At 41.0% G+C, this 23,770-nt stretch overlaps 1 protein-coding gene across 2 annotated transcripts in view; it reads right to left on the bottom strand.

Moving 5' to 3' along the window:
* The window catches only part of Nsmce2 (NSE2 SUMO ligase component of SMC5/6 complex), a 209,547-nt gene that overhangs the window by 159,590 nt on the left and 26,187 nt on the right, over positions 1–23,770 (bottom strand). For both annotated transcript variants that reach the window (XR_014998034.1, XM_048457151.2), the window contains exon 3: positions 8,128–8,234. Coding sequence is in view for 1 of the 2 variants with exons in the window: in XM_048457151.2 (XP_048313108.1) it covers positions 8,128–8,234 (107 nt within the window). In the remaining variant the exon portion in view is untranslated. The remainder of the gene's footprint in view (positions 1–8,127; positions 8,235–23,770) is intronic.

Here is a 23,770-nt window from a genome sequence, read left to right as displayed (position 1 = left end):
GGAGTAATGTGTCATTTCCTTCCCCTCTCCCCCAATCTGGTCCTTTTCCTTCACTTCACAGAATATCACTAAGGGCCAACTCCTGGAGGGAATGCGGTGTCCCTCTGCCCACCTACCAGTCCTCTAGACGCTACAAAACCCCTAGGTAAACTACTGGATCCAGCACTTAACTTCTTTTATAAAATTAGAAAGCTGCCGGGCTGTGGGGGCTCAGGCCCTTAATCCCAGCACTCAAGAGGCAGAGACAGGTGGATCTCTGTGAGTATGAGGCCAGCCTGGGCTACAGAGCGAGGACCAGGACAAGCTCCAAAGCTACACAAAGAAACCTTGTCTCAAAATACAAAAACAAATAAACAAACAAATTAGAGGCAATTGGGGGTGAAGAAATGGCTCAGGGGTTAAGAGCACTTAACACTCTTACAGAGGATCTGGGTTCAGTTTCCAGTATTCACATGGTAGGTAGAGCTCACAGTCATCCGCATCTCCAATTCCAGAGGACTCAATACCCTCTTCTGACCACCATGGGCACTGCACATTTATGGATGTGATTCACATACATGTATTCAGGCAAAACACTCACATATTTTAAATCTTATAAAAAATTAGGAGGCTGTGATTATAGCAGTATTTTAAAAAGTAGATTCTGTGGAGTGTCAGTCCTTCCCCAGGTGTTTTCTAATTTGCTCAGTTAAGGAGATTTCTAAATATCCTTTCCTCTGGAGAATCACATTGCACTAAAGCACATTAGAAGCTTTGCAGTATTTAAGGAAATTCTTTTATCAAGCATTCCCCAAGCTTACTTGACCACAAAATCCTGTTCTCCTATTATATTTATTCACGTACTGATTAATTCGTATTATGGGGCAAACTTTTGAAAATACTGCACTGGAGGCACAAGTCCTACGAGAGTGCTGAGCATTTCATAGTTCTGATTGAGATCCAACACTTAATACCTAGCAGACACTAAGACGAATTTCTATGGCTATAAAAATGAATCTCACTGTGAGAATGCTCACCTCCAGCAGCCATGTTACTTGATAACTAAGAGGTCTATCGAGAGTCTTTCCTATAGAGAATCTCACGAGTGAGCTGTATACCCAAGCCTAAATCCAGGTATAAGACAAACAAGTACGAAACACAAATGCAGCTTTAAAATAACTGTAGAGGGAGCTCTAAAAGACCAAAATAAAAATCAGTAATCACAGAAATGGATCTCAAGGCCAAGTAACTGACAACTAAATTCCCCAAATGTGTGGAGTTTTTTTCCCCCTTTGTAACATCCACTTCAAGACAACGGTCCTACAGAAGGAAAGACCACAACGATCTGATTCATCCATCAGCTTCTGGCGTGAGTTGTTGAGAGGCTGAATCCCATCTGGTTCTGGGGTATTCAGTATAGGATACAGGAAGTAGACAAGAGAATGGGCTCCTGGGCATTGGCCATTTGGGTCCACCAGCTTCTACCTGCTTCTCCCTTCTGTCATCTAACCTAGCTGGTCCACTGCCGAGCTCCTCCATGCTCAGGATCTGTGTCCTTAGGCTTTATAACCCTAGATACTCTCCCATCCTCTGCGAATGGCTCAGTAGATAATCACACCCAGCAGTCACATCCTCTGGCCTAGAACGTCCTTCAAACATGGGAAAAATAAGGTATTAGCTATCTAAGTGAACAATTCTTTTCAAACTTGGTTTCACTAAAATGATAAGATTACCTACAGGGGCTGGGCATGGTAGTGAATGCCACTAAGTCTAGCACCTGGGAGACAGAATCAGGTAAATCTGTAAATTCAGGGCCAGTCTGGTGTACATAGTGAGTTCCAGGTTAGCAAGTCTACATAGTGAGTCCCTGTCTGAATGGGGGGTGGGAGTGGGGTAGGTATTACCAATAGGGCTGCATGTAGTAGAAGGTATTATAGTTAACTTAAAAAAAAATCTTTAATCTCAGCACCAGAGAGGCAGAAGCAGGCAAATCTCTGAGTTCAGCCTGGTCTACAAAGTGAGTTCCATGACAGCCAAGGCTACATGGAGAAACCCTGTCTCAAACAAAACAAAACAAAACAAAACAAAAAAAGAAAATGAACAAACGAAGCCCCCTAAGCTTACCAGTGGATGGAGGGTGAAAGGTGAGAGGGCACAGGGAAGTGGCACATCAGAAACGGCCAAAATTCATTGCATAATGACAGGACTGAGGTAAACTATACTTTGAACTAGCTTGTACTTTTATTATACCTGGTTTTCAACACTGTATATGAAGTACATTTCTATTCTTCTAACTCTCAACATATCAACTATAAAAGGCAGATAACATTTCAGGTTAGCATATCAAATAAAAACCACAGTAAGCAGAGTAGGGCAGACTTGGTCAGTGAGAAACACAAAGGAGTCAATGCAGCACCTAGCTGGTCCAGTTAGGAAGAAAAGCATTTGCTCTCCTCGGGCTTTCGGTAAAAACATTCTAAACATTGTCTCCCAAACAAAACCAGCTACGGGACTGCAGTTCGATCAAATGCTTAAGTCTTACATAACTGTAAGATGGAAGAAGGGCAAAACAGAGTTTTGAGGAAAGTGAAGAAAGCACACAGGCTACAGGTTTCTAACCACTTAACTCAGCAAAGCAAACACCACAGGTGAAGTCTGATGCCTCTTTTAAGAGCTGGCGCTTGCTCTAAAAGTACATGTCCAAAGAAATCTCAAATTCCACTACTTTCCACAAGCTCTATGACTATATGAGATATTATATTTTATCACTGATGACTGATGATTTATGGGACTAATATTAACCAGTTAAATCATTTATCATCAAGCTTTAAGGTTCACATTCATGCTCAACATCAGAATTAAGATCATTAAAAAGTTTGTGAGGGCCATCAAGATGGCTGAGGGTGAAGGTGCTTGTGGTTAAGTCTGATAACCTGAGTTCAATCCCTGGAACCCACATGGTAGAAAGAGTCAACTGTGAGCTGTCCTCCGACCTCAACCAGGCACAGTAGTCCAAGGTGTTTTTGCTGTCTCTTACTTGAAAGACCGATTTGGGGCGGGAGGGGAGCTTGAACTGACCTGGTACTCACCCTCCCCATCTACCTTCACTAATCTAAAGGCCATGGACCAAATTGTAGGTGTAGGTGCAAACACTAATAACACAATGAGAAGCACACATGACTAGCACTGGATTTATTCAATTAGTCAAATTTCAGAAGTAACCTGTACTTGAGAAATAGAATCATCAGTAATTAAACTATTCTTGAATCTGATACTGGCATGATATGCATTACCAGGCACAGCACCTGGCAGGGAGTCAGCTCAGAATTCTGCTAGCAACTCTATCACTGACCTCTGGCAGGTTATGCCACCACTGCACTTCAGTTCTTACCTAGAGGGTAGGCATGTTTGTCTGCTTTCCTGAAATTAAGAATTTGGAATGACCAAGGCCCTTGAATCTTTGATGTGAAGACCATCAGAAGGAACTAAAGAGATGGCTCAGCTCAGTGATGGTTAAGAGTACTTAATGTTCTTGCAGAGAACCCAGGTTCTGGTCCAACCGGGCAGTTTACAACCAGCGGTTACTTCAGTTCCAGGGGATATGATGCCCTCTTTTGGTTTACATGGGCACCTGCATGCATGTAGTACACATAAACTGACGCAGGCATACACATATACACACAAATAAAAACTATATACATCTTAAAAAATAAATACATAAACAAAGATGATCAGAAATGGGGGTAGAGTACGTAACTTAATTAGTAGAGTGATTGCCTCACATGCACGAAGAAGTTCAAAGTTCGATTCCCACCATCCCATAAATATGGGCACAGTGGTACACATCTGGAATCCCACAAGTTGCAAGTTCAAATGTCCGGGGCTATATGAGATTGTCTCAATTAAATAAATAAGTAAAAAATTAAAGGCCGTTACAAATAAGGTGCTTTCACTTTTGATAAAAGTCACATTCAGAAGTTAGCTATCTTTTACTCTCCATATTAAGAGCCAATCGACTCTTCTCAAAAACATCCCTTCTTCAGGAAGGAGTCTTCTGGCCAACCATCGAAGATACTATGCCTGGAGTCATTAAACTGTCCACAGTGCTCTGTTTTCCATTTGTAGCATACACACTGATAGTAATTAAATAACAGTTATTGTTCTTTTTTCAATGTTTGTATTCTGTTCTAGACTTCAGACGTAGAGATAAAGGTCATGTGGTTCTCGCTTAGTGACCTCCGATGTCCTCCATCACCAAGTGCTTGGCAGACAGGTACGCGGTACACGCTTATTCATTAAACATTTGGGGGGAAAGACAGCCAGTGGAGTCCCTTCGGTGTACTACTCAGAAAGCTAGGGAGGACTGGCAGGGCCACTGAAATCTAATGTTAAGAACATCACTTTGTCTCCACACAAGATGGGAGATGGGTTTTTCCAGGGCAGTTAACTGTAATAAAGGAAGTTCCTATACCACTTAGGTATCGTTATCAGTGTACCATTTCATACCTTCCACAACACATTTATAACACGTGTGGTCTCATGACCGAAAGTCTCCATCCAAATAACTCACAGGTATAAAAGCCACTCATCCTGAAAGTTTTTATAAATGTTTTAGAAATTGATCATTTTTGTAGTACTCACAACATAATATTCCCGCTACAAACAAACTTGCTAAAACAAGGTCCTTTTTCTTCCTTTAGGTCCTTTAGGTTTTAGACCATTGAAATGAATACTGATTCCTAATTAAACCTCAGACTTATGGGATATAGTGATCCTATTTTCTCAAAGGACAGAGGGAGGCAATCTGAGAGCTTCTGTTAACTGCTAACAGGACTTCCCAGGGAATTACTGGTAAATTAACTCAAATAGCTAAGATCCCACAGTAAACTTCCCAAGTTGCATGAGTTCCAAATTCTAAGGGGAAAGTAGAATAGAGAGCTGTCTGTTGAAGTGATAAGTACATTAATGAGGGAAGCAATGTCTTTTAAACTTTTCTGTGACTATGGAAAAGTCCATGAACAGAAAGATCATAAACCACATTTGGAACAAGCTCCGAAGTGGAAGTATTATATCTTCAAAAATCCATGACAGAAAAGAAGGTTAGATGGGACCCAAGGTTTCCCACCATCTATTGTATTTCTTACCAGCCTGACTTACAACTTCATTTTAGAGACCATGAACACTTAACATGTTAATAATGAGCTTATCTTGCATCTCTTGAGTTATAAAGTAGAACAAGATCATGAAAAGTATCCAAAACTGCAGCTAACTAAACAAAGTATTCATGTTTTAGAAGTGTATGCTCCACCTTTCCAAGGTGTTCTTTAGAAATCTGGGTGTGAAGCGATGCAGTATCTGATAGCTCCATTGAGTGCTATGGAGGCCCAACTGTTCATACACAGTCTCTAATCTGGTTCATAGAACAGTACTGTAAAATGCTTTTGTGATAAAATGAAGAACATAAGGTTCCAAAGATAACTCTTGGCCAAAGATGCTAACTAAGGAAGTGGAAGAGCTATCCCCCTTCCAGTCCCTAGATTGCTGTTATTTCTAAAGGGCTGGGCAGCCCTGGCCCCTCCCCAGCTGCTACTCATTCTTTATACCTCAGCACAAGCCACAAAACCAATCCCATACCTTTAAGTATGGAAAGCTGGACCACAACATTTCCCTCAAAATCACAGCTGTGCCCACTGAGGCTCTGACTGTACATCTCAGAAGCATGTCTCAGACAACTATGGTCTTGTGTAACATTTGCACACACAATGTAATTTGGCCAGAAAAGGAAAAGAAGTAGTTCTCTCCCACACAAAATCTCAGGAACCTTATAACAAGCATCAGAATCTCTAAATCCACTCACTCCATGCCCAGTGAAGTGATGGCCAAAAAGAAGAAGAGTGAGGGAAATGGACAAGACCTGCACCCAGATGACAGAAGTGCATCTAACTACTGAGTGCATGTGTGCTGTGGCGTATTCTTTGTGTTTAACTTTTTCTTTAAGAGTACTGGAGGCTAGACGTGGTGGCACATGCCTTTATTTTCAGCACTTGAGAAGCAGAGGTATTGAGTTCCTGACCAGCCAGTGATATACAGTGAGAATCTGTCTCAAAACAATGACGAGTACTTGAAGGCACTGAGAGAACTTAAAGAGTTATATTTTTCTTTTAACAGTACATCAAGTATCTGTGACTCTTAAAGTTTAGGGGGGGAAACTAAATTCTTTGACTCCAAAATCTTGTGGGTTTTTTTTTTTTGGTCACTCCTACAGGCCATATGGATACACGTCCATAACACCCACAGAAAATACAGGTTAAAGCAAGGTTGAGCCTTAGAAGAGGCCTGACTCTGATCTTTAGTCACAAACATACCATATTCTTTAAAGGCAATAGAATATATATGAGTAGTTTTCAACTGTGGGTACATATTAGTAATAGAATCATAAAAAATAAAACAACAACAACAAAAACTCCATTGCTATCTCAGGCCTGCTCCAGATATGTGACAAAAAAAAAAAAAAGTAGGAACTAACTGAATGGTTCTAGAGCTCAACCAGAATTAAAAACCTTTGGTCTAGCTTGAGTGTGGTAAGAAATGCCTATGCCTATAATCCTAGCTGAGGACGGAGACAGTGAAACTGACCTAGGAAGGCCCTGTCTCCAGGGGAAAGTAAAGAAGAAGAAAAGAAGAAGACAAAGAGGAGCAGGAAGAGGAGAAGGAGCAGGAAGAGAGGGAGAAAAAAGATAAACAAACAAACAAACAAAAAAGAGATGCCCTGTTCTAGTGCTTTCTGGCTGACTGCTTTATTACCTACTTTCAAATATGATGTCACCAAAATGTATTTTCATACCAAAAAATTATTCTGAGAGCTAGCGATGGCTCAGTGATTAAGAGCTCTGGTTTTTCTTTCAGAGGTGTTGAGTTCAATTTCCTAGCAATCATTTGGTAGCTCACAGACACCAAAAATGGGATCTGATGCCCTCTTCTGGCCTGTAGGCAAACATTAAACAAATAAATAAATAAGCAAGCAAGCAAGCCTTTAGTCGGTGGTGGTGGTGGTGGTGGTAGACAGCATTTGGGAGGCAGAGGCAGGCAGATCTCTGTGAGTTCAAAGCCAACCTGATCTATAGAGAGAGTTCCAGGACAGCCAGGGCTACACAGATAAATCCTGCCTCGAAAAACAAAACAAAAAAACTTATTCAGAGAACTAAACCTAAATCATAATAGCCAAAAACACTTGACTTTACAATTTGAATGAGTTATTACTATTCGTAATCACAGTTATATTATACCAAAGACTAGCCATACAAAAACAGGGGAAAAAATCCATATTTAATGCTCATTTCAGGGGCTTAAGTATTAGACAACACATAAAATTTTATCTTCATCTGAATAGTAGCTGGTCTTGTTAAATACTTGCTCTTTGGAATTTTCCCATAGCCATAAGAAGAAAAGGCAAATAAAGAAACCAGAAGTGCAAGCCACCTTATTACACAGGTATCCGAAATCACTTCGACAGGGAGTTTCCGTGGCTCAGAGACAAAAGATTTCTCAGAAGCATTACTGCAATCTTATTGCTCATTTCTTACTCAACACAGCACTGCCAAAGAGGATGTTGCTTCCTTCCCACCTTAACTGCTCTCTGTGCTGTTCCTGTGGCAGCTGGAGTCAGCAGAGCTAAGTCTGGCCTCTGGAACAACCCAAATGCCAACTTTCTTTATTTTTAAACTTTCTCTAAATGCTTCCATGTTATCTGATACTAAAAATTTTGCAAGCGATGCATATTAGTTTAAGCTAGAGAAGGAGTAACTAAACCTGGTCTAAGTTATATGCTTAAGCAAATCTGACAAAACAAACAAGCTGTACACACTTTCAATATTTTGGTGAAAATCTGCTCACATTTGAAAGGGCTTATCCTTAAACTTTTCAAACAAAAATGCAAGACAATCTGAAAGGCATTTCACCTGCTAATTAGCCTAGGTGCCTTGCTGGAAAATATTACAGATTCCTGCTCCATGAGAGTCCTAATCAACAGCTGCTTCAGTAAGGACAAGGAGATATTTAGGATGGAAAAGAATTTTGATTTCTGATTTTATTTTCATTTCTAGAGCAGAGAGCTGTAAACAAATATTCAGGGAAGTGGAACAGACTTACATGATTTATCGTAGACTGGACAGCCTTAACATAATGGTTTAGCTCTCGATCCATTTTAGCAAATTCAACCATGGCCCTGTCCATACTGTATTCACTGCTCACTTCAGCTGAAAGAGAAAAAGAAGTTGTGAATATTATTTTCCACTCCAAATGCCACATCTGGAAAAAGTTCAAAGAACATAATCTCCAAAGAGCTGATTTGTAAAAGTACTGCATTTTTCTTCAAAATCTCTTCAACAATCAACTTTGCCTATTTGTATGTCTCTCCCTTTCCAGAACTTTCCAGGGATTGGGAGTAATTTGGATGAGGGGTTATTTGCCTCTCTCATGCAATATCTTGCTTTTCTTTCCTCGCCTCTGTCTCCTTGTAGAACAAGACAGATTTCTGTGTCTTCCCCAGCCTGCTGCATCCGACAGACACACAGATCGGCTATGTTGTTATTACAAAAGAGGATTAAAGATTAAGAAAACAAAATGAACCACAAAAACCCTCCATTCTGAGCTCTGGCCTCTCTGCTGCCCTTCTGCAGCACATCTGGAGAAAGGCTCCAAGACACTCCAGCTGTGTTCCCACAATTCTGTTCTCAGGATCACTGTCTTCATCCTTCTCATGTTCCTGCCCCTTGGGCTTCATTGTTCTTCAACTGCAGTTTTCAGCTCCTCCAGACATCCTCTGGGCTCTGGAGCCTCACCTAAGGCTACCTGCAGTCATATTTCCTTCTTTGGGCTTTGATGCTTACTATTGGTTTACAACTTGGCTGGGAGTAGATCAGAGAAGGAAAAAGAAACCCACCATCCAGAGGATCTGAATTGCCGCTGAATTCTACAGCATATATTTCAATATCAAAATTGCCACACCTAGGGGCTAGAGATGGCTCAGACATTACAGAGTACACACAGCTCTCTGTGGATCTGAGTTCTGCTCCCAGCTCTAACAACCACCTGTAACTCCAGCTTCATCTGATACCTCCTTTGACTTCCTTGGATACCTGCACTCACATGCACAAAAGCTCTCCCCACCCCACACCTGCTGTGGGACAATGGTCTGTACCCTGTCACTTATATTTTAAATAAATGCTGATTGGTCAGTAGCCAGGCAGGAAGTAGAGGCGGAGCAACAAGAATTCTGGGAAGAGGGAAGCGCATTCTGCAGTTGTGACCCAGCCACAGAGGAAGCAAGATGTGACTGCCTCGTCGAAAAAGGTACCAAGCCACGTGGCCAACATAGACAAGAATTATGGGCTAATATAAGTTATAAGAATTAGTCGATAAGAAGAGCCTGAGATACTGGGCCAATTGATTTATAATTGATGTAGACCTCTATGTGATTCTTTGGGACTGAATGACTGTAGGACCAGGCAGGACAGAAATTTCAGTCAACACACACCCAACCCCACACATGCATAATTAAAGGTAAAATACATCTTTTAAAAACTGCCACACTTAGCCAGGTATGGTGGCACACGTAGGTAACCCCAGCACTCAGGAGACTAAGGAAAGAGGCAGGAGTACAAGGTCAGCCTAGTCTACATTTACCTCATTTCAACATTCCCCACCCAACACATACACACACACACATGCACTCATGCACACACGCACACACATACATATTTTCACAGAGCCTTTCCTAAGATTCTTTATCAGATTTAATCTGCACATCCTTCAAGACTTGAGCTCAAATTCCATCTGTTCTGAAATTATACCTACCTAGAAGAAACTATTTGCTTAATTTATTTTAACACCTACACTTCATATATGGCACCATAAATAATTGTGCCTTTCTTACAATTTTCCATGGATAAGAATGGTGTGTTAGTATTTCTGAGACCTAAAAAAGTTGTAGAATTAATCTTTCTTCTATATTCTCCTAGGACTACTATTTTCTAAATCTGGAAATGTCCAACCTGAAATTCTATGGAATTAAAATAGAAACTTTTCCCATCCTCACAGGTAATTTCCAGTGCTATCTAGGACAACAAACAAGTTACCCACTGAATGGAGAACACCAGCCAAGTTCAGCCACTCAGAAGTCCAGGATGCGCTAGTCTAAGAGTACTTGCAACCAAACACACAGATGGAAGCTGCTAAAACCGTCTGTGAGGCAACAGAGAGAATACAGAGAAAAGGTCAGAAGGAACCAGAATCCTACAAAGAACCTGGGGGCAGAGAAGCTTCTAAGCAGCACTCAGGGTTAGGAGTAATTTTTATTACCTGTATATCTAATTGCACTCCCCTCACCAAACATGGTCTGGGAAGGCTCAGGATACTGCAATGTCTTCAATATGCCATCCTATGAACTTAATAAACTCAGCCCTTTCTATCAGTAATTGAATAAACCCACATGAAATACATGAACATTGACTTCCAAGTCAATATACACATTGAGAAGCCCCATGGGGAGAACTCAAGGCCGCGGGGAGAACCTGTCACCTGGCACACTGATTAAGAAACTGTTCCAAGAAGTTAGCACAATAACTAGCTGAAGTACGTCCCCCACGTCCACCCCAGCAAGCCAAGTCCAGAGGGCACAGATAATCCTTGCTCTGAATTATAAAATTCTATGTCTGTAAGCAAGCCAGCATGAGGCTGTTCTACACGTCTACCGGACAATGCTGATCAGCATTGTTTCTAACACTATGCAGACACACTGGAGCCTGTACTACCTAACAGGCCAAGTGGGACTCGGTAAAGGAAGCGTCACAGAACAACCCATTCCTTGAAGAGAGTTTCTGTTTCATTTTGTTTTTTCCTACTCAGGCAAACTCCAGGAAAACAAAGAATAATATAATCACTGGAAGAGGGCTTCATTTCAGATTGAAATATTCTGATGCTTACATAATTGGGGAAGTCTCTAACCGGATGAAGCTGGCCTGCTTATGGTTCTTCTAAAGTCAGACAAACCTATAATTATGCAATCTCAGCAGCCACGCTATTCATTAGACACGTCATCTGTTGCTCAATGTTAAAACGCATCAACAGCAGTAACTATTACTATTCTCTGCTTTGAAGCGCTGAAAAAGCATTGAAGCAAGAACGGGGGGCTTAGTGCTAGAATGAAACTCAACTTCAAACAAAATTCATGAGACTTTAAAGAGAGGAAGATGATGACTGAGGCAGTAACAAAGTATGAAGGCCAAACAGTGGCCACCGCCGCCAGTTGTCCTGAATGTGAAAGGCCACGGCTAAAGAAGAGACAGAGCTGAGAAGGGAGAGGAGACGAATAAGTTGCTTTTATGGAGACAGACTCTCGAGTAGGAAGGACTCCAGGTTGTGGCTAAAACTGCCAGAAGTAGGCATGGCAATATGTGGCACAGCGTGGGAGCATGAGACTTTTTTTCCCATTCAGTTCCAACACTGTCTAGTGTTGATTCACACTTATTTGCTCGGTATAATTTTCTAGGTCACGGGTTTAAAAGCAATAGCAGATGGGGGAAGAAGCAGTTCTTTATCGTGGCACGGCTGAGTCCACCTGGTTATGATCAGTAAACCAACCCAATTGCTGTTGCCGACCACGACCAGATTAGTGAGGGTAGATGGGAGTGACGCAGCTCTAGACCAACTACTCTACACAGAGCCTTCCCTAACCACAGGTGGCTGCACGCACCCAGAGGAATACACTGCCCCGAGGTCTAGCTCAGCTTTGAGAAGTAGAGTTGAAAGCTATTCATGATCCCTCAGTCTTCACTAGCACTGCCTTCAGTGAGACTAACATCGAAGTCTAGGCTTGCCCTCCTTGTCTCTCCACACACAGGGACCACCGCTCCTCACTATACTTCTTGTGTCTGTCTGATGTGCCCTACTGAAAGCCCCCCACGATCTCAGCTATAAGATCTTTTCCCAGACATCTCTCTACTGTCCAGAATAGGTCCAAATATTCCATCCCTTATCAATCAATAAAGCCTCTTTCCAAGTAGGACGTGTGCACACACACTAGGGAGGCACACCCTCAGAACAAATGTCGCCTACTTACTCTTTCCACCTGCCTATCTGATTCAGGTGAACAGCTTTGTCCACAGCCAAGCTATTTTCTGAAATTTTGTCCTAAACAAATAAAATAAAAACTGTGGGATCAGGTTAATTTTTCTATTCTACAAAGCTACAAATAAGCATGCCTGGACAGAAACACAACCAATTACATGTAGTTGTTCAAATTCAGCACCATGTATTTTATTAGTGAATTACCACGCTAAGACAAAGCAGACATTTAGTGTTGCTAAGGGTTGCTGAGTCAACATGACTCACACACTCAGAAGAATCTGATAAACATTAAATGTCATAAAGGACATATACCATTTTGGCAAGAAAGAAGGAAGGCAGCAAGAGGTTGCCTGACTTTATTTTACATTTCTTAGAAAAAATAGCACATGTAGCCAGAAGATCTTATTTTCTGAAAATTGGAAATAAGTACTTCCAGATCTCTTCGAATAAGACTTGATTCTTCAATATTTTATTGAAAAGGCATTTACTCTTGTTTTGGAGAAATACAAACAGATGACAATATAAACCCTGAACTTCTCACTGTCAAAATCAAAACCAAAACATTACTTCTCTGTAAAATCAGCTCCAATTATCTATCTCTAGTGACATATATCTCTGTGTGTGTCTCCTGGCAGACAGATATTAAGCAATCCACATTCATCAGGAGTTGAATTTAATGACTTAGTCACTGCTTGAGCAACCTTTAATAGAAACTGGTTACTTCGCACTGCACTGCACTTCAAAGTTGTAATTATTCCTCCACACAGATATTACTGTGGTAAAATTAAAACTGAATCCCCACATTACAACTGCAGCCCACTGGAGGGAAGAGTGGAGTATCAGGTGTGTGACATCAGCTAGTCAGCAGCTTGCTTCTTCCCAAACCCCAGGAGAAATCTTGGGGAATTCTTCACCCTAACTGCCACCTGCCTGCCTACAGCTCTCCTATCACGTGACAAACACAAAAGTGGGGAGCTACCTACGACATAACAGAAAAGGCAGCTCTGGAATCCAGATGTAAACCCATCTCAATTACTTTATTACAGGCTGTGTAGTCTTTGGAAAGACTGTTTCCACATCTCTATAATGGGTACCAGAACAGTACTGGGGACTGGAGAGATGGCTGAGTGACTAAGAGCACTTGTTATTCTTTCAGAGAACCAGGAATCAATTCCCAGCACCTATATGGCAGCTCACAAGAACCTGTAACTCCAGATCCAGATGTGAGGCCCTCTCTGGCCTCTGTCAGCACAGGTGCACGTGGTGCACATTCATACATGCAGGGAAACACTCATACACTCATAAAACTAAAAAAAAATCTTTTAAAACAATAAAAAGATAAAGAATATCACCAAATTCAAAAAGTTGTTATCAGGATCAAAGAAGACACACAGCGCAGTGCTCCGTGCAGAGCCTGGCTCTGAGTAAGCACTAACCAAACATCTGTCACTAAAACCACTGCAGAGCAGATAGCTGATCTACAAATGTAACATGTCCAGATACTAAAAGCATCCTGCCCTCAGAACTAAAAAGTAACAAGTCTGAACTAAGTTGCAAAGCACCAAGAACTCACAGACTTCACATTCAGTGAGAAGTGCTGCAGACACTCATTCCTTCCCAAGTCACAGACTTCACATTCAGTGAGAAGTGCTGCAGACACTCATTCCTTCCCAAGTCACAGACTTCACATTCAGTGAGAAGTGCTGCAGACACTCATTCCTTCCCAAGTCCAGAAATGCCTTTACCTCACAGATGCTTGCTGAGCACTAACTCTGCATGGGGGGGTGCCGTGCCTTAAAGGAAGAGAAACAGCAGCTACCACTCTCACAGCAGACAGAACGGGTTAGCAAAAGGCCATGGCCGTTCACCAGACTGGGGTAGAGGCTAAACAAATGGTTGCACTGCTCCCCATGGAGACTGATTCAGAAGTAAAATAGTCAGACAAAAACACTGACGATGAACAAAGAAACCATGAGCGGAAAAACTGAACAGTCCTCAATGGGCACTCTGTACTAGATCTGTGAACACACTACCTCCTGATTCAACATAAATTGGGTATTATTAAGCACACAATAGAGATAAGGAAACTAACTCCCAGAGAGGTGAAATCATCCGGCCAGGTCATGGAGTTAATAAATAGTGGAGTTATGACTTGGCGTTAGCACCGGAGGCACAGGCGACAGTGTCTGAACCAATTACCACAGAGACAGACAAAGCATACTTCATACAGAAGCCATGGGTGATGCATGTGCTGTGCCTTATCTAAAGGCTTCCTGTTGAATCGCCTTCATCTGAGAGGAAAAGAGAGAGGGGAAAGAGAGACTAGTTACCTGTGCTCCTCCTCAGACTCCACTGCCCTTCATTAGACAGACAAATGAAACATTTGCTGGCACCCAATAAACTACCATGTCACAAATCACAGAAATGAATGCTGCCAGCTACTAAAGTACCATGGGCTCCTCTCCTCTTACAACACACCCAGAGACTCTCTTGTCCCCACAAGGTTTCAGCGTCAGGTCTTTCACTTGACTGTAATCACGTGCCCTACCCCTGTTGGGACCAATTGAGTCCTGGCCTTCAGCTGCTCTTCCCTGCTAGAACCTTCTAATTGAAGTTACTAAAAGCTGTGCCTTGCCTAGAGGATCGGAGGATGTGACTTTCACCTGTTGGCCATTGACTGCAGGGTATTTAAGCCTCCATGGTGCTATTAAAGAAGAACCTTTGTACCAGCAATTGGAGGTCCATGTGTTGGTCTGTCTCTGCGTGTGTTTTCTCAACCTCCAGCCCCTTGCCCGAAGCCCGCGAACTGGATTCTAGCACATAGAGCGCAGACAGGGGGCGCGGTGCACGGCATACCCCCAACCGTCCACTTCTCCCTACTAGACTGGAAAGAAGAGTGAGGTCAAGGATGAAGGAAGGAGTCACAGCAGCACTGACCATCAAACACCATTTCTATCCGGGCCACATTTTATCTACAGTGTGGGACTTGGAGACCCAGGAAAGAAGCTTAGGGCATAACTTTCAGGCAGTAAAGACAAAGAGGAAGATCTTCTGATAAGCCTATAATGGTGACCGAGAAACTGAAAGATGATACTGGCAAATCATCCAAACACCATACCTCAAACATAGAGGACCCATGAAAAGTGAAGGTTATTTTCCTTTACTAATTATACTACCCAATATTCTCAACATCAATCTCATTTAAGCTAGTGATGCGGAGTTATGAAGTTTCCCCACATATTTAAAAACAATGCAATGCTTTAAGATGATAAAGCTCATGCTTGAGAACTGACAAGACACTAACGGTGTCTCCAGCTGCAAGCTCTCTGCCCAGTCAACAGGCTATAAGGTCACTGACAGGGTAATCTTGTCACAGAGCTGTTTTATGTATGACATGGCACCTTCTGAAAATGACTACAGACATCAAAACAGTGATAGACAGAATGGAAATAAAGACTCAAAACGTGACACATGAGGAGAAGTGACTTTCAGTCTCCCAAGTGAAATCACAATGTTCTTTGGCTGTCTCTTCTTCCTGTACAGGAACAAAAAAAAAAGAGAGAGAGAGAGAGAGAACATGGCCTCTTTTAACTCCAGGATATCTGCTCTAAAGCAACAACATAAAAGCAAACAAAAATAAGTTCCATGTGAAAAAGAAGGACAGGCAACGCTATGTGAGGAAGAGAACCGCAATGAATGAAGAAAGCTCCACGCAGTCACCAGCGGTGCCCACCACCCAGCAGGCTCCGCGCCTGGCATCTGCTGTGTCCTGAACAACAGGGCAGCGGTGCACCTGCTCACAGACAGTGCTGACGCGTTGTGACCCACTCGGAAAGCCCTCAGGAACACGAACGAGCCACCTGGACTCTGACTCGGTGTGAGGAGAAAGTCTGCTCCACAGCTGAGCTAGTCCTCTCAGAAAAGGCTGATGCAGCACCAGGCAGAGGTAACAACCAACCGAACTGCTCTACACACAAACTTACCTGCACCTCATAGTCCTTCTGTACAGTGACTATATTCTTGCTTTATGTGGTTCATGAAACGACTACAGACAGAATAACTTGATTCTACCTCAGCATCAGAAGCAAGACTTGAACCTCACACCTCCCCTCTAGAGCTCAGCTCAGGCAAGCTTCCTCCCGGGCCAAACCAAGTCTCCATTTTCTTAGTGAAGTCAGTCCTTTAAAGACGGGAAGGGGACAGTTAATCTTCACTTCCTGCAATCTTTCACTAAATTTTTGCTTTCACAACAAATAACAATCACCAATAAGCTGGCCTGCCTTCATTTGTCATTTTTAAAGATGGATTCCAGGATGGAAGGTAAGGGTTGCAAGCACAGGTCAACGCGGCTACAGTGCCGTTAGCACACTTACACCACTATGTCAATGAGCAAAAAACAAACAAACAACAACAAAAAAAAATAACTGAGGGAAACTGATATTAAGCCAGACCGCTTCCTTCATTTATTAGAGTTGCTGAATTTTTTTAACCTAATTTAAAACTCTAAGTTGATCCAAATTCATGTTTCTGAAATCTGAAACTCTTACTTCATTCATGAAGTGAGTTCTTTCTGAATCTCATCTGTCACCTAATTACCAGCAGGCCTCTCAAACATTCTGTGGTGCATTGATTTGACAACATTGCCTTTCTTTAGTTTTTCCTTCAGTTAGTTAAATAAACAGCTTATATCTGGAGAGGACTTATGTGCCAGGCACTAAGTCATTCACACATGAAGTTTCACTTGATCCTTATAATGGGTTTGTAAAGAAGATACTATTGCCACTTCATGGACAAAAGCATGGCTCAGAGAGCCCAAGTACACTCAACTGAAGCCACATGAGCTAATGAACAACAGAGAGGACTTAGATCAGGGTCTATGATAAAACAGAATCCATTTCCCAACTATATCTGTCATTTTACCACCCATGGGGCAAAAGCCAAGTCCAGGGCAGAGCCCTCACAAGACGTGAAGACTGGAGAGCAGCCTTACTGCAGGATGTCAATCACTCTAGAGGGGAAAAGATGGAGAGAGCAGAGGATTTAGAGTGATGAAGGACCAGACTACCAAGTTCATGAAATGAGAAAGCTACCTGAGGAGAAGAGCTAACAGTCTTTAACCTGCAAATAAGCAGAGCAGGCCTGGACTACATTGTGAAACCGTGTCTCAAAACAACAGTAACAAATCCAAACAAACCATATCTCTGCACTTATTTTAAATTATCTTAAAGTCTGTAATAAGGGGGGGGGGCTGGAGAGATGGCTCAGTGGTTAAGAGCATTGTCTGCTCTTCCAAAGGTCCTGAGTTCAATTTCCAGCAACCACATGGTGGCTCACAACCATCTGTAATGAGGTCTGGTGCCCTCTTCTGGCCTGCAGACATACACACAGACAGAATATTGTATACATAATAAATAAAAATAAATAAATTTTTTTTAAAAGTCTGTAATAAGAAAAAGATTACTAGGTCTGGTCTGTGAAAACAGTTAATGAAGAAACAAATTAACAACTTAAGTCATAAAAAAGAACCTAACTTTATGCATGAATTTTAGAATGCCTGCTAACTTTGTTATCTCGCTGGATCTACAATCTTTGTTATTGATCTAACTCTTGGATGTTGTTTAAGTGGGAAATATTTTGGTCTGAGAAACATTTCTTTAAGGAAAGAGAAAGAGAAAGGCTATAATAAAAAAAGGGAAAAAGTTATGTTGTATTCATATGCTGTATTCATCAGGATTCTCTAGAGTAAGAGCAACCCCCCCTCTCTCTATATATATACATATATACATACATATATATATATATCATAGAAATAGGATTTATTAGACTGACCTACAGGCTGTGATCTAGTTAATCCAGCAATAGCTGCCTATGAACAGAAAGTTCAAGAATCCAGTAGTTACTAAGTCCATGAGGGTGGTCGAATCAGTCAGTCTTCAGTATACACTGGAATCCCAAAGAAGTAGATTCTAATACCGGTCAAGGAATGGTCATGCTAGGGAGAGTAAGGGCAAGAGGCAAATAACAAAAGCTTCCTTCTTCTATGTCCTTATATAGGTTTCCAGCAGAAAGCAAGGTCCAGATAAGATCTGGATTAAAGGTGTGCCTTCCTACCTCAAAGTAGATCTTCCCATTTCAAATTAAGCAGAAATCCCTCACAGGCATGCCCTCTATTTTTGGATTTTAGTTACTTCCAGAAGTAGTCAAGTTGACAACCAAGAATAATCATTGAAACATAATTTCTGTGATTATTTTTAAAAAGTCAAATAAATTCGATTTTATACAAATAATAGCAAACCAATCAGTTAAAATTTAAATCACTGGCAATTCCAGAAACCCAGCCTATGATAATTTACTACAAACACCATAATGCCTGTGTTGTCCTCATATTTGTACTTTCACATCATTCAAGTTCCTGAAAAGGTCCATCTCAGGCATCAAACGGTAGGTCTCGGGCATCATATGGTATGTCTCGGGCATCGTAAGGTATGTTTTGGGAATCACAAGGTATGTCTGGCATCAAAGGGTAATTGTTTGGTTTCTTACACTTGTACTTACATTAGTTATCTTACAATGTATTGTTTTCCATGTAATTGCCCTAAATCAGCAATGATGTCCAAGATTGTTTGCCTTCCCATTTTAAAAAATAAAAAAAAAAACTTGCATCAAAGAGATAATGAACTATAGACACTTAAACCTACTAGAAACTTATCAAGGAACTTGCTGGTAAGTAAAGTAAATTGTAATAAAATGACCACCCACTACTGTATCTGGTTTGGGAAAATAGTTACAATCAAATATAAAACAAGAAATAAAGAACTACTAATTATTCACTAAGCACGTGGTTCTGGACTCCACGGTACCAATTAGAACACTGCAGCAGTATTTATAAGATGGGAGGCTCCAGCAGATCACAGCCCACATACAAGCACCCAGCTATAACAACCAAACAGAAGCAGAGAAATTTCCAGACCTAAACCCTGACGTCACTGTGGCTGTTCCTCTCAGCATCCTCCACGTCTCCCTAGTCAAGAAGCTCCTTCTGCCCTGCCCACCACAATCAATGAGCATCCCCTCTCCGACCGCCCTGCCCACCACAATCAGTGAGCATCCCCTCTCCGACCGGAGCTGCCTTGTTTCTCTCTTGACTGTTTCTCCCACAGTCACTGTTATGCTTCCTGGGTAATTTACCTTGCCAATTTCTTTTCTTTCTAATCCTTTCCCCAAGTAACCAATTCTCTTTCTTTGATGATATATTCTTCTTTATCAAATATCTGCTATAATGTTTCTATTTCTGACCAAAATGGGTGAACAGTTTATTCTCTGGTCTCCAGCAAATAAAAAAAAAAGATACAAGAAAAATTTTTAAAGGTTTATAGGATACTAACCATGTGCAAAGAGAAAGAGAGGAGAGTGGCTAGAAGCCTATGATGTAGGCTTCCAGGCTGTAGGCACACAAGATAAACCAAAATCTCAGCTCACTTTTCTACAGTGCTAAACTGATTATAAAATACATAGGATATGCAGGAACCCTGAATGAACAAAACAGTCTTGAAAGAGTAAACGCTGAGGGTCCAATACTACCTGATTTGAAGATACATTACAAGGCTCCACTATCAGGATAATGTGGTGTTGGCACAAACACCAACAGAGATTAAGAGAAGAGAGTCCAGAAGCAGATACACATGGACAACTGATCTAACAAAGGTACGAGGGCAATTCACCAGAGGGAAATTTGTCTGCAAGTGGTGCTGGGACCACAGAGAAAGAGAAGCAGAAAGAGAGGAAAAAGGAAAAAAAAGACAGAAAAGAAAGAGGAAGAAAAGGGAAAGCAAAAGGTGAAGGCGAAAAGAGAGCAGCAACCGAGGATGAAAAGGAAAAAGTGAAACAGGTGCATCCCTCATTCCTCAGGCCACATACTAAGTGCAACACCAAACCTTCAGGGAAAAAGATGACAGAAGAAAACCTTTGGAAACGAGTTTGGCAAAAGACTTAGATATGTTACCCAAAGCAGTCCATAAGAGAATAAATTGATAAGCTGCATGTCATCAAAATAAAACACTTCTGCTCTTTAAAATAGTCTGTTTAAAACACAGACTGGAAGAAAATATAAATTATATCTGATGAAAAATATATACTCAGAATATACGAAGTCTTTAAGTGCAGTAAATAAAAAAAAGTTCACAACAAATAAAGACAAATACAATAGCAAGTTCACCAGAGATGAGTGTCAAAGAAACACATGAAAGGTTCCCAATTTTATTAAAAATAAGGGTGATACAAGCTAAAAAAGGGGAAAAAAAAACAGCAGCAAGCTACCACTGAATAGGCTAAGCCTATGAAGTCTGCCTGGACCTGGCTTTCCAAAGGAAGCAGGACCTAAAGCTCTGCTCTGCTCCACACAGCAAGTTTTCATTCCTAGGCAATTTCTTATGAAAAAGCACACTTAATGTAAGTTATGCGATCACAATGACTCATACGGACTTTAGAATACAAATGTTTTGCTGGGTTTTGAATCAGGGCCTCCATATGTAGTATAAGCTGTCCTCACACTCAGTACCTTCCAGCCATGGCCTCCTGTGTGGTGGGTTTACAGGTGCACATGCCTGGCACTCACCCATTACAATGTTTATGTAAAATGAAGAAACATTTTTCAACAAGTCATTAATAGAACAAATATTACCCCCTTCCAAAATTAAAAAAAAAAGCAAAGAAAGAAATAAAGACAAACAAAACCCAGCAGTGGTCTCTGTCAGTTCACTAGTGTGTGACTGCTTTCTCTTACGTATTTCCTGTAGTTCAGTGGTTCTGAGTACAGACAGCCCAGGAGCACCCACTTTGCCCATGAACTTGCTAGAAAAACCAATCACAGAGGCCTAAACCAGAAGACTTACTCAGAAATCCTGGGGCACAGCTCAATACTAAACAGCGACAAAAAGTAACCTGTATCTTTACAAGTCCTGCAGGTGATCTACCCTAATGCATGGGGAAATGTGAAGCCAGTGCTCTGTAGTGTCATTTAAAGTCAGAGTCATGCCGGGCAGCGATGCACGCCTTTGATCCCAGAACTCAGGAGGCAGAGGCAGGCGGATCTCTGTGAATTTAAGGCCAGCCTGATCTACAAAGCAAGATCCAGGACAGTCAGGACTGTTACACAGAGAAATCCTGTCACGAAAAACCTAAGTAGATAAATAAATAAAGTCAGAGTCATAGACTGCCTTTTGTCTTAGATTCTTTTCTTAATTCACAGAATTTTTAGACCAAAAGAAGGATCAAATCATTGTTTTCAACAAATCTCGAACTCAACCAGCTGTTCTCTATTTTTATGTTCCTAAATTATTTTAAGCCTTTATCAAACTAGAAAACTAAAACTGAGTGTGAAGTTCCATAAATAATGCTTTCTACAAAAGTGTTTGTTTTAAAGTAAGCTCTGCTCCTAAATATCCTAGCCGCTATTCATGCAATTCTATTTTTTGCAACTGCATCCAGCACTCCTTCCACAGTCTCTAGATTTGCTTCCAGTTTTAGCTACAAATTGTCACTTTCCAGTGAACATCTGTGAGGCTTTTCACCAGGCTCACCCGAAAGGATACATTTTAAAAACCTAGTTACTTTCTGCAGCTTTTTGCACAGCTAGGATAAAAACAATGAAAGTGGAGAAACATAGGAGGCTAAAGCAGGACATCTGGGCCCAAAACTGATTGAATCTGAGACTTTGGGTAAAAAACTTAAACTTGCCAGGACTCGGTATCCTTATGTAAAAAGGGAGCTGAAATAAGTGAGCTAGAAAATGCCCATTAAAGGCTTAAGTCCTGATAAATATGCAAGTTTATTCTAATTCTATGAATAGTGCACTTTTATATTGATGTGTTATTGCTAAGTTACTATGTTTAATGTTTTTAAAATTATTTTAAGATACATGCATCTTCACGGTACTTCCTAGAGTGTAGAACACTGAAGAAAATGAATGCAAATATAGCACCAAAATGGCATTAAAAAATTTAATCTTCTTATTCTTTCCTGGATTAGTTAATTTATCTATGAAACTATGGTGATACGGTCATGAGTCCTTCCCCAGAAGCTTTGCTTTTGTACTGTTGCTAACGACCTATACTTTGGATGAAGACTGTCTGGGTTTAAATTCTGCAATCTCAAGTTGTGATCTAAACTTTCTTTTCTTTTCAGAAGTTTCCTATAAGTTAAATAATTAAAAAGCATTTAGCATAGAACCTAACATAGAATAAAGAGTAAGCATTAGATAGCTTACTAATATTACCTACATACAGTATTGATCTTTTAACCAGAATGTTACCAGAAGGGATCTGCAATTCAATTTAGTAAACTAATTTAGGCGGGCTCCACACCCAAAGTCAGGGGCTCGGGATCTTCGGCTCGTTTGTTTGTTCACTGTTTTTGTTTTTCCAGACAGGGTTTCTCTATGTAGCCTGGGCTCTCCTGAAACTCACTCTGTAGACCAGGCTGGCCAGGAAGAACTTTAGTTCGTGTATGACTCTGAGTTCTCTAGAAGAACAGAACTTAGAGAATGAATATACATATGGGATTTATTACAATGGCTTACAGGCTATGGTCCAGCTACTCCAACAATAGCTATCTACCAAGGAAGGTCCAAAAATTCAGTAGCTATTTCGTCCACAAGGCTGGATGTCTCAGCCGGTCTTCAGTATACATGGGAATTCCAAAGAAGTAGGCTCTGATGCCAGTGAAGGAATGGACTTACTAGAGCAAGTATCCTTCTTCTATGTTCTTTATATAGGCTGCCAGCAGAAAGTGTGGCCAAGATTTAAAGTGGATCTTCCCATTTCAAAAGATCTGGATTAAAAGTGAACCCTCTCACCTCAAAGATCTGGATGAGAAGTGTGTTTCTCCACTTCAAGTGATTCAATTAAGGAAAAATCCTTCACAGGTGTACCCAGCCATTTGGGATTTTAGTTAATTCCAGAAGTAGTCAAGTTGACAACCAAGAATAACCATCCCAGTGCATAGAAAGCATGAAGGAAACAGAATGGCAACAATCAGGGATGAAAGGCTCCTTGGAGAAACTAGACTACGGCAAAAGCTTTTAACCATTTTAACCGTTTTACAGCACCTGCTTAATGTGAGAGAGGCCCTGGTTTGATCACCAGCACTACAAAAACAAAAAGAAAATAAACAAACAAAAATTATCAAAAATAAAAAAGCTATTTTAAAAAAGGAGAATGTAAAGTAGGACAAAAGAAACTGCAAAATAATAATAATTGTTATAAAACAGCTCAAGAGAGACCTTGGCAGATCCCATGACAGGTAAGGGACAGACAAATATTCCATACAGAGTTGGAATGTGGAGTTTATTTGCGATAAAGGGAATGGGAAGGGAAGAGAAAACAGGAGAGACAGAGAGGAAGACAATACAACAATAATAATAACAATTCTTAATTGTTATTTAGTGTAGAGAATTTTATTTGCATGTAAATAAGACACTGGCTAGAAAATATTCCAGCAACTTTCCCTTAATATTCAGAATACCAATGAAACACATACGCACATCGCCAAAGTCTCTGCCAGTACCACCTTTAAAAGAAAGGGCTAAGGCATCAGAGCAGTAAGTGTCTGTACCCACAGCTCCCTTGGTAGCTGAGAAGAAGGATCACTTGAGCCCACAAAGCTTTGG

This window comes from Myodes glareolus, chromosome 19 (genome assembly GCF_982192425.1).
Source record: "Myodes glareolus chromosome 19, mMyoGla1.1, whole genome shotgun sequence".
In the NCBI taxonomy this organism is placed as follows: Eukaryota; Metazoa; Chordata; class Mammalia; order Rodentia; family Cricetidae; genus Myodes; species Myodes glareolus.
This window is presented reverse-complemented; position numbering and strand designations above follow the sequence as displayed.